General features: G+C 32.0%; 1 protein-coding gene across 1 annotated transcript in view; it reads left to right on the top strand.

Moving 5' to 3' along the window:
• Positions 1 to 9,935, top strand: part of LOC135222598 (calcium permeable stress-gated cation channel 1-like) — a 208,668-nt gene extending 198,733 nt beyond the window's left edge. Inside the window, 1 exon segment of the mRNA XM_064260691.1 lies at positions 4,454 to 9,935. Coding sequence (XP_064116761.1) covers positions 4,454 to 4,732 — 279 coding nt within the window. The 3' untranslated portion in view covers positions 4,733 to 9,935.

The raw sequence follows: 9,935 nt of genomic DNA, 5'->3' as shown, positions 1-9,935 counted from the left end.
GTTTTGAGAAAATTAAAGTTAAAGATGCAATAAATCCAAAATCCTTGATTTGAGAAAATTCAAGTTAAAAATTTTAGTGCTCCTTAACTTTTCTTCTTATGTCTGTCTACACCATAATGCCTATACATGTCTCTTTCCATGGATACCGAATTTGCAAAAATCACAAATTTGAAGTTAATGCGTTCTGCCTTTTTATGGCAGAGTTCATCATCTGCTCTTTTGTTTGTATTGCTTTCATTTTTAAACTCCACTATCCAGATTTGTTTGAGAAGGTTGCATTTCTTGAGCCATGCATTAGTTTTTTAAGTGCTGAGTACATATTAAGGTGACTGGTCTTTAGTTTTATCTGTTTTTGTTTGCTGTGATATGCTTTCTAGAACATGTAAGTTAATGCTTGTTAGTGTTTCCTTAGCATGTAGAAAATTTTTCATTATTGCAGGTAACTGAGATACTCTGTTGTGATAAAACTGTAAATTTTTTTTCTAATCTAGTAGATGTTTAATTCACAAACAAAAATATTGCATGGTTACTACATTTGGTTTCGTTATGATTATTCTGTTATTTATGTATAATTGTACTTTGTTTCCTAAGTTTTTCTGTTTAAGCCATATACCGTAGGTATGTACTAATTGGGAAGTAGACTCCATATAATACTAGTACTATATACCATTAAGCAAAAAATTTGTCTTTACTTGTCAGTACCAAAGATTTTACATATTCTAGCAAGAAACACAAACAATTTCCACATTTACAGATTAGCTCAGGACAGTGGAAATAGGAAGTTTAGTAGTAGTACTACTGCATATGTGCAGAGCTAGTGTAGAATTACTAGGACTATTTTATTTTTTATACATGCAGTGTCCATGGAGGACAATATGAGAAACTTTTCAGTGGTAAATGTATAGTAGCTTTTGATTGGATGTTACACCTGCCCAAGTTGGAACTGGATATTTCTACTATTTTTGCTTACCATTTATTAGGTCGACCATCACTGATCCGGCATCACGGGGACCTGCAAGGCGCTGGATTAGTGATTTTCCCGGATTACAGACCCATTATGTTGTAATACAGTTAACCACCTCATGCTACCTTTAAAATATACCCTTTAAATCAGTACAAATTGGTTAAGAAGGAAGAAAGAAATATTAAATGAAACTCAAGTGAAATTTTAGTGAAGCATATGCTAAATAAGTGGTACAGGTAATTCTGTTGACTTACCCAAGAAAGTTCATCACTGCTGTTTCTAAGGTGAAGAGCTGGAGTATGCAACTAAGCATTCTTAAATGTTCGGGGAAGGGCTGTCAGAATTCCCATTTTCTTTATCTTGGATTTTTTCATATATTTTATGCTAATCTGATTTTCATTTTTACCATATTTTTGCATTTTTTTTATCTTGAAAACCCAAAAGATAACCACAATCGTGTTTATGGTACATACATACAAATGCACAAACCCAACCATTGGCATCTGAGAGCTTGCTACAACTTGTTTTGTTTCATGTTGCCATGCTTATAATTTTTTACATAGTATATATTTTACATTATCATATTTTTACTGTAATTTTTTTTATATATATATTTTAAAACCCAAATATAAATGATGTTGTGTGCTTGGCATACATACAAAGGCACAAACTCATTCACTGGCATCAGAGAACTTGCTTACAGCTTGTTTTGTTGATTCATGTTGTTACATTTATGAGTTTTTTTATTCTATTCTCTTATATTTTTACTGTATTTTCTCACTTTATTTTTACAACCCAAAAGACAAATGCAATCCTGTAAGTAGGGTACAGTACTTTCTTATAAGCAAGCTCATTTGCTGACATGGGAGAACTTCCCATAGCTTTTGTTCGTTTTATTACATTTATGAATTGTTTATGCTATTCTCGTACATATTTTTACTGTACTATTTTGTTTCTTTCTATTTTTACAGCCCAAAAGACAAACGCAATCCCATAAGTAGGATACGTACTTAAGAGCAAGCTGATTTTCTGGCATTGGAGAACTTCCTACAGCTTTTGTGCTGTGTTGTTCTTATGATTTTCATATACGTATATATTTTATGGTAGTCTCATTTACATTTTTACTGTATTTACTCATTTTTTTACAACCCAAAAGATAATCAGAATCATTTGTGTAGGGAATGCACTTTTGCACACAAGTAGCACCAACAAAAAGGGTGGTGTGACCCGGGAAATTTGAAATTGAACTAGCTGAAATTAGTTCCAGACTAGGTATGGAACCGGATTAAAAGTTGCCAGATTAGTGATGATTGACCTGTATTGAAAAAGTGTCTTTTGTTAATTATGGAAATTCTGGGATTTAAATTTTACTCACAAGGAGGATAACTACCCTATCCATGTTTTTTTTTCTTAAGTTATGGTCTTGAATAGGCTCAATTAATCAGGTACTTATTGCCTGCTTATAACATGCAAATAAAAGGTTAACATTGGAAGAAACTTCTGCCAATCAGGAGAGACCCATGTATTGCCTGCTGCACCATATATTGTGAAAATCTGGAGGATGGTGGTTTTTTTGTTGTTGGGATGTGCTAAAGCCTAATGGAAGATGGTCAAATGGTGACATAATGACACATGTTAGCCAGATAAAGAAAATATCACCAGCCAAATTGCTGTTTGACTTTGTCTTAAATCCTTGAAGATGCTATTGTTGTACCTCTGTTTGAGACCCAATTTTAGACTCGTGTAATAAGTATAACAATGTGAAAAATAGACTGTATTTACAGAGCCTTTTTTTCCATATTGTTGTGTATATTAGAAGAGTTCTTTTTAATCATTAATCACATGTTATGTATACACAGATTTTATAGTTATCACATATCTTTCTGGATTCCTAAATGACTGCTATCTCCATGTCTTTTTTGCCTTTTATACACTATGTATGTATGTCTCAAGACTGCATTGAGAATCTTCTGGAGTTACCTGGATGCTGAACAAATTATTATTTGATTTTTAATTACCTTAATGTTTTAGTCCCTTACTTCAATTTCAAACATATTGACTTCATTTTTAAAAAGGAAAGTGACCTCATTCACTAAGTTTGTTCCAATATATAGTAAAGCTGCATTTTTCCTAAGATTCCTCTGCTTAATTGTGTTCCTACTCCATCCTGTCTGAAATAAATCTTCAGCATTCTTTATTTGCATAAGAATTTCCCAATACATACCATGTTCATAAGGATGCCCTCAGTTTCTTTTGTACTGTATGGGAAAGTCAATTCCTTTGTATTCTTTGCTTTAACTATATACCATTTTCCATATTTGCTTTATGTAACCTGGTAACGTTGTGAAAGTGAGAATTATGTCTTTGGTATACTTAAAATATTTAGTAAGGATAATTTCATCCTCCATATAAGTTATGTACAGTTTCAATGGTGATAGGAAGGTTTTCACTGTATAGATTGGATTTTTCTTTTCAATCTTACTTTACACCTTTCTTGACAGTAGTTCTCCAAGATAGGTTACATATGCCATTACATGTACCATCAGTGGAAAGATTAGAATTTCAGCTTTGATACATGTGGTTTTGTACTAATGAATGGCGGCACGAGAAGCAACGGGGTTGAATGGTAGACAGTGAGCAGGTTATGATCAACTTGGGATACACAGGTACAGTCGGGGATAAGTTTCCTTTTACCCCTTGCATTCACTAGAGACGCTAAATGGCAACGCTGGTTTTGTTTATCTAGTAGAAACTGTCGAATATATGAATGAAATCTCTGCTCTCACAGTCGAGCCATATTGGTGGAGATGTTTCCTTACCAGTTAACATATATTCACTTCATTATTTCAAAAGAAATAAAAGTACCTGATAAAGAAAAAAGTTAACAAATATATGTTAACTGGTAAGGAAATGTCTGCAACAATGAGGCTCATCTACTACATAAACTAAAGCGGTGTTGCCATTTACAATGTCTCGTGAACTCAAGGGGTAAAAGGAATCTTTTCCCTGACTGTACCTTTCCTGATTTGGATGGGAGCTAGAAACTGTCATTTATTTTTATTGTGCCTCTAGCAAGAGTATTTGATATAATTTTTGATGTGTTATCAGTCACTTGACTTGATGCATCATTTATTTTTGCTCTTCTAGTAAGGATCCTAACTGACTTGTATTTGAGTATATTTCATAGTTTACTAGTTCCATCATTTTTCATACTCTATTAGTATTCTGTTTCTCTGTTTTAATGTTTTTGTGATAAATACATAACTGATTCAGTCATTTTTAGGGGATTCTTTTTAAGAGGAGAGTCAAATATTAAATGGAAACTCATCATGTTTACTCAATATTTTTATAAAAAAATTTTCTGTGATGACATTACACTTAATATCTCATTTACCTATTCAGTACTCTACATAGTACGTAATGTGCTCAGTGAATAGGTTATTTTATCCGCAGTACCAAGCAAATACCTAATATGATTAATTTAAACAGATGACAACCATCAGCGCAGAAATAAATATACCAGCTGACAGCCAAGGCCATGGTGAGGAAGAAGATGAAGAAACTGTGTACACTCGTGCATCTCCTGGACAACCTTCATCAAATGTTAGTGGCAACGATGATGATGTGGTCACAGTTAAACAACCATCTCCTACTGTGGTAACAGTTGATGGATCTGTGACCATGGATACTTCACAGCCAACTAATCCTAGTGCCCTAAGACATACAATCAATGGAAAAGATGACAATGCACCCACATATGATGTTTAGAATAAATGGAGTGTAGTTACTACGTAACACATTACATTACAGTGAATAGTGGTTAAAATTGCTTTCGCAGTCAAATGGTGTGGACATGGTCACACAGTTTCTGATGTCATTATTGTTTACTACTCTTAAATATTTTCTTTAGAAAAGCATTAGTTGCCAATGGAAATGCTCGACAAATATACGGAGCAAGGAGAATAACGTACTAAAACACAAAAATAGCTCATTTGAGTGAAGGAGGTTCATGTGCTTTTTGTATCCTGAACAGTGACACATATGTTGTTGCCTGTGTGGCTTTTTTCAGCTTTTGCGCATTTATTGTACCTCTTAATTTGCAGACTATGTATATAATTTTTTATTATGCTTTTATGTGTAGTGGTGGTAAACTTGTATAGAAAAAATTATCTCCTCTGATCATGGAGATCCAAAAATAGCATCTTTCCTTGTCATATTCAGTATGAATAATTAATACCAAATTAGTTTGACTATACACTGTAATTATTTGTACAAATGGAACATTCACATATACTCATTGACTAGATATTAGTATTTTTTGTAAGAGTTGCCTGCACTGAAAAATATCTATTACAAATTTGTGCCTTTGGTGCACACCTACAATCGTTAACCATATGGAGATGATTTTTAAGCTCTAGGAGTTTTTCTTTTAGCCTTAAAGTTTGTGGGTGTTGAGCCTCAAGGGTTCAGGTGACTACTGTGTGCTCTCTCTCTCTCTCTCTCTCTCTCTCTCTCTCTCTCTCTCTCTCTCTCTCTCTCTCTCTCTCTCTCTCTCTCTCTCTCTCTCTCTCTCTCTCATTGTTATATTCCTTGAAATTTCATCTTTCTAAATTATGTAATGGCTGTTCATCCCAGCATTACCACTCTTTAATACCAATGCTAACTGCTCTATTGAAAACTAATTTTATTTAATTTCTTGTGTGTGGTTCTCTGGTTTGAATTTTTTAAAATTTTCATTCAATTTTTTCCCAAGGAGTCATTTGTAGTAAATTAACTGTTTTTATGTGCAATGTTCATACTGTTGATATACATTATTCAGGTTTTCATCTTTAAATGCATATTTTAAGTGGGTTATTTTCAGAGACTTTCATTTAATTTGCTCACAGATTAGTGAATCAGAAACAATTTGAATGTCATTTCTAAAATGAGATCGATTCTAGCAGGCATAGGTTTGAAAAATGTGATATATTGTATATAATTTTTATTGGAAGAGAATATTTATAAATTCATAACCTCAGGTAAAACTGAATTCATTTTTGTACATTATTAGTTTCTTCCCAATATGCATTTGTCTTTCAGCTTTATAGGAGAGTTTTTTTTTTTTTTGTAAAATAGCTGCACTTATCCCTAAGCCATTCTCATATTTTAACTATCCTTCTATCCAAGATACACAACTGATTTTTATAGTAGAAGGAAACAGAGGTAGTAAATATAAGTGCATGAAGAGCAGGATGCATGAACCTCCCGGCTTTCAGAAAAGTGTATCAGATGGGCTTAAAGCTCTGTGTAGTTCATTTATAGCTAGTGAAGGCTACAACTAAAATTACAAGCAGTAGATAACCTTATCAAGTGGCCATATCTTTCATGACTCCCAAAAGTTAATTACTGGAGTTTTGTTCTTTCTGTCACAAAGTGGAGTCTTTAAACTAATTTATAACTCAAAATAACAATTGACTTAATATTTATGGAAGATTATTTTCACCACCTCTACTCTGAATAATTTTGTGTATAATGCTTAAATTTAACTTTTATAGATTTATTTATATACATACATACATTTTATTTTATTTTTGAGACAAATCTCTCTACATTTAGGGTAAGTAAGAACATTCCTGTGCAAGAAAGCTATGAATCATTTTGATAATGCATGATTTTTATAAGTGAATATAGATAGGGTTGAAAAGGTTTTGTTGTATATAGTGTATGTTGAAATCTGTCATTGGAAAACATTGTTAGGTGAAATATGTGCAAAATAGGCTTTTCTTTGGGTAATGATTAGTGTCTGAAATTATTGTAAAATTATAAAAGGATGAAGAAGAGGGGCTTCGTGGTAAAGTTGAGAATCAAGGAACATCCTCATTATTGAGAAATTTTAAGTTTCTATAGTCTTTATTGAAGGCTATGGAGTCTTTCATGTTTTGTTACTAAAGTATCATGTTACTAAAGTATCACTGATACATTAATCAGATAGTGAGGGAATGTGGGTTTGACTGTTTTGCTTGAATTGAATTTAAAAAATCACAAGCGTACTTTGAATGTATTTCCCTTTATATCTTCCCCTTTTTTGAGGGTGGCTTTGTTTTAGGAAGTTAGTGTTTGAAGTCTGTTTATAACATTTGATACTAACGTAATTTTTATTTGTTAATTTTGAAGAGTTTCATGTGTCATTACAAGAAATAATCTCCTGCACTGACTTGAGGAAAAGTTAAGAGTCGGTGATCTTTGAGCCAAGTTTTGGCAAACGTAGTCTTTGCAAATGCAGCAGCTTTTGTTCTTACTCTTTATTGCATCATTATTTTTAAGAAATACTTGTAATCCTAACTCTGAGTCTTGATTTGTTAATGATGTTTTGTCTTACTCTCTTTGATTACCTCTCAAATGCTCAATATGAAGATTAATTGAAATGGATATATGTGAAGTGTTGAGATCGTTCCTTTACTTTCCTGTTCCTGAACTCTCTTTCTTGTATCATTGCTGACTCATATGTCACCCAATGAAATTTTTAGATTTAGACGTCATATATAATTGTTTCAAGTTTATGAAAGTTTTTATCAGCACTTAGTTGAGGGGTATACATTAAAATCTTGACCTAAGTACTAAAACTGTATAATTTTGAATTATTAGTTCTGTAAGATTGGGAGTGACTTGAGTAAATTGGAAATGTATTCTTTTGTCAGACAAACCCTTGCTTTTCATAGTCTTATGTTTTGTTTTGATACCTTTGGCTTTGTATATCAGTTGTTTTATGTAACAGAATATTTATTTTAAAATGTGTTCTTATTTTCACCTTCCTGCTGCCTCACATTTACATTAACTTTTTGCCCTTTTGAAGGCCATTTTCAGACAATTCAAAAGACTATGTATTTGTAGGTGCAATTGATACTTTTAGAGTGGTAAAAAGGAAATTTTTGTCCTCCATCCATGAAACCAGTCTGAAAGAAAATACTGTATTTTCAGTTCACAGAGGTAACTCAGACTTAGGTGACAGAGTGATTAATAGTCAGTTTTACAATTAAGAGAACATTCTCTTATTTTTAGGATTATTATTGAATTTGAAAGCTTGGTAACTTAAGTTGTGTAGCAGCTGTAACACTGATCATTTATTACTCTGGAATGAAAGATCTGATCTTAAGAATTTGGTTTGAATACTTGCATGTCAAGTGATTAAAACTAGGCATACTATACAGTATATCAAGTTTACATGTAGAAAGGAAAACACATTATCGCCATTTTTATTTATAATATCCTTTCCCATTCTCTTTATTACTCAAGAAGTAGTACAGGGTTATGAAAGAGTTTTTCAACTTGAGATGAATGTGCCTATTAATTAAAATTATAATAATTGTGGTATGAGAATTAGATTATTAAATGGTGGCAGGTGGTGGATAAAATACATAATTATCGTATTAGAGAATAGTTAACAAATGCAATGTATTACTATGCATGCCATCTTAATAAGACTGTAGCAAGGAGCCTGATGCAAGAAATGTGGTACATAAAATATATATGAAAATGCATTATATGGAAATAGACCTGTATTTTTAGATGATTTTTCCTTTATTAAGCTAGCTTATTAATGCTGTGAGATGCTAATAAAATTTTATTGATAAATTCTTTTATCCAGATACACAGCTTTCAATATTAAAAGATTTTTTTTTTTAATATATGTCAGTGGTTCAGTGCAGCTACATTCCTGACATAAGTAAACAGATTTTACAATAGAAATATGTAGTTGATCTCTTGTGTGGATGATGATAATTCATATAAACAAAATTTTACGACCAAAACAAATTCAATGCTAACATAAGTTTGACATAAACTTTTTTTTTATCTAATGTGAGACTTAAATGGACTTTATTACCTAATTTATGCTTTTCATCAGGGCCAGTGAGAAGAGTGTCCTTGAACTTCATTCACCCATATAGCATGCATACTAATATTGAATGTAGCAGGGGAAGTGGCTATGTAACAAATGGATCTAAATTCTGTAAAATGTGCTGTGAGATATTCAAACGAGCATTATAGGTATACGTACATGATACATTGCTGTACTTGGGTTTTTTCTATAGTGAGTATGTGTATAATTAAACAATAATCTTCCAAGTTCATGTATTTACATTGGACTCCCAAGAATCAGATAAGTTGATGTTGCTTAAGCATTTTGGAATAGAAAATGTTACCATACCTTTTATTTTAATAGTTATCTAGGTTTTCCATGTGGTCTCAGTAGATCTGACTGGTAGATTATTTACTGAGAATATACAGTCAAGCAAGGCACTATTGTTAAATGTTAATTTTTTTTTCTGTAGGTACTTTGAATTTTATAGATGGCAAAATTATTAACTTTCCTCATGGAAAACACGCATTCCTTTACTGTAGTACTCATCTGTTGTGAGTGAGTACTAAAAGTGCAGTAGTATAGTCTAATCTTATATTCAGTGCAAAAGGTATTTGCACACAATGAAGTGCAAATAGAAGTTTGAATTTGAAATTGTCAGTACTTTTTCTGTACATTTGCACACTCCCAAGAAATACACATTTTTTTATTTTAGACATTGCCCCTGAAGGACCATTTATATTTTTACAAAATTAGGACTTGCATGTATGGGAAAGATTAAAAATGATATAATTCGGGTTGTAAGCCTGAACTTCAAAGGTAGGGTAATTCTGAAAGAATGAATAAATTTATCCCCATATTAGACAATACAGACTAAGCCTTAAAGTGATATAATAGTCTGTGGATGCAAAAACTTTCTGATGGTGAATTTATTGAATTCTGATATGGATGCTTCTCAAATTTGACAAGTTTGATATAGTAAGGATATTTGAAATAACATGAGCTCTTCTAAGTTAGCTTGCTTTATCATGAGTTGGTGAATGTGATTCAGACTTTAGTTGAATTTTTAAAGCATTTTTTTTCATTTAGTTGTACATAAACAAAATTTATTAGAAATAATAAATGAATATTTTA

This window comes from Macrobrachium nipponense, chromosome 20 (assembly GCF_015104395.2).
Source record: "Macrobrachium nipponense isolate FS-2020 chromosome 20, ASM1510439v2, whole genome shotgun sequence".
Lineage (NCBI taxonomy): Eukaryota > Metazoa > Arthropoda > Malacostraca > Decapoda > Palaemonidae > Macrobrachium > Macrobrachium nipponense.
The sequence above is the reverse complement of the archived record's forward strand: the minus strand, read 5'-3'. Positions and strand labels throughout refer to the sequence as shown.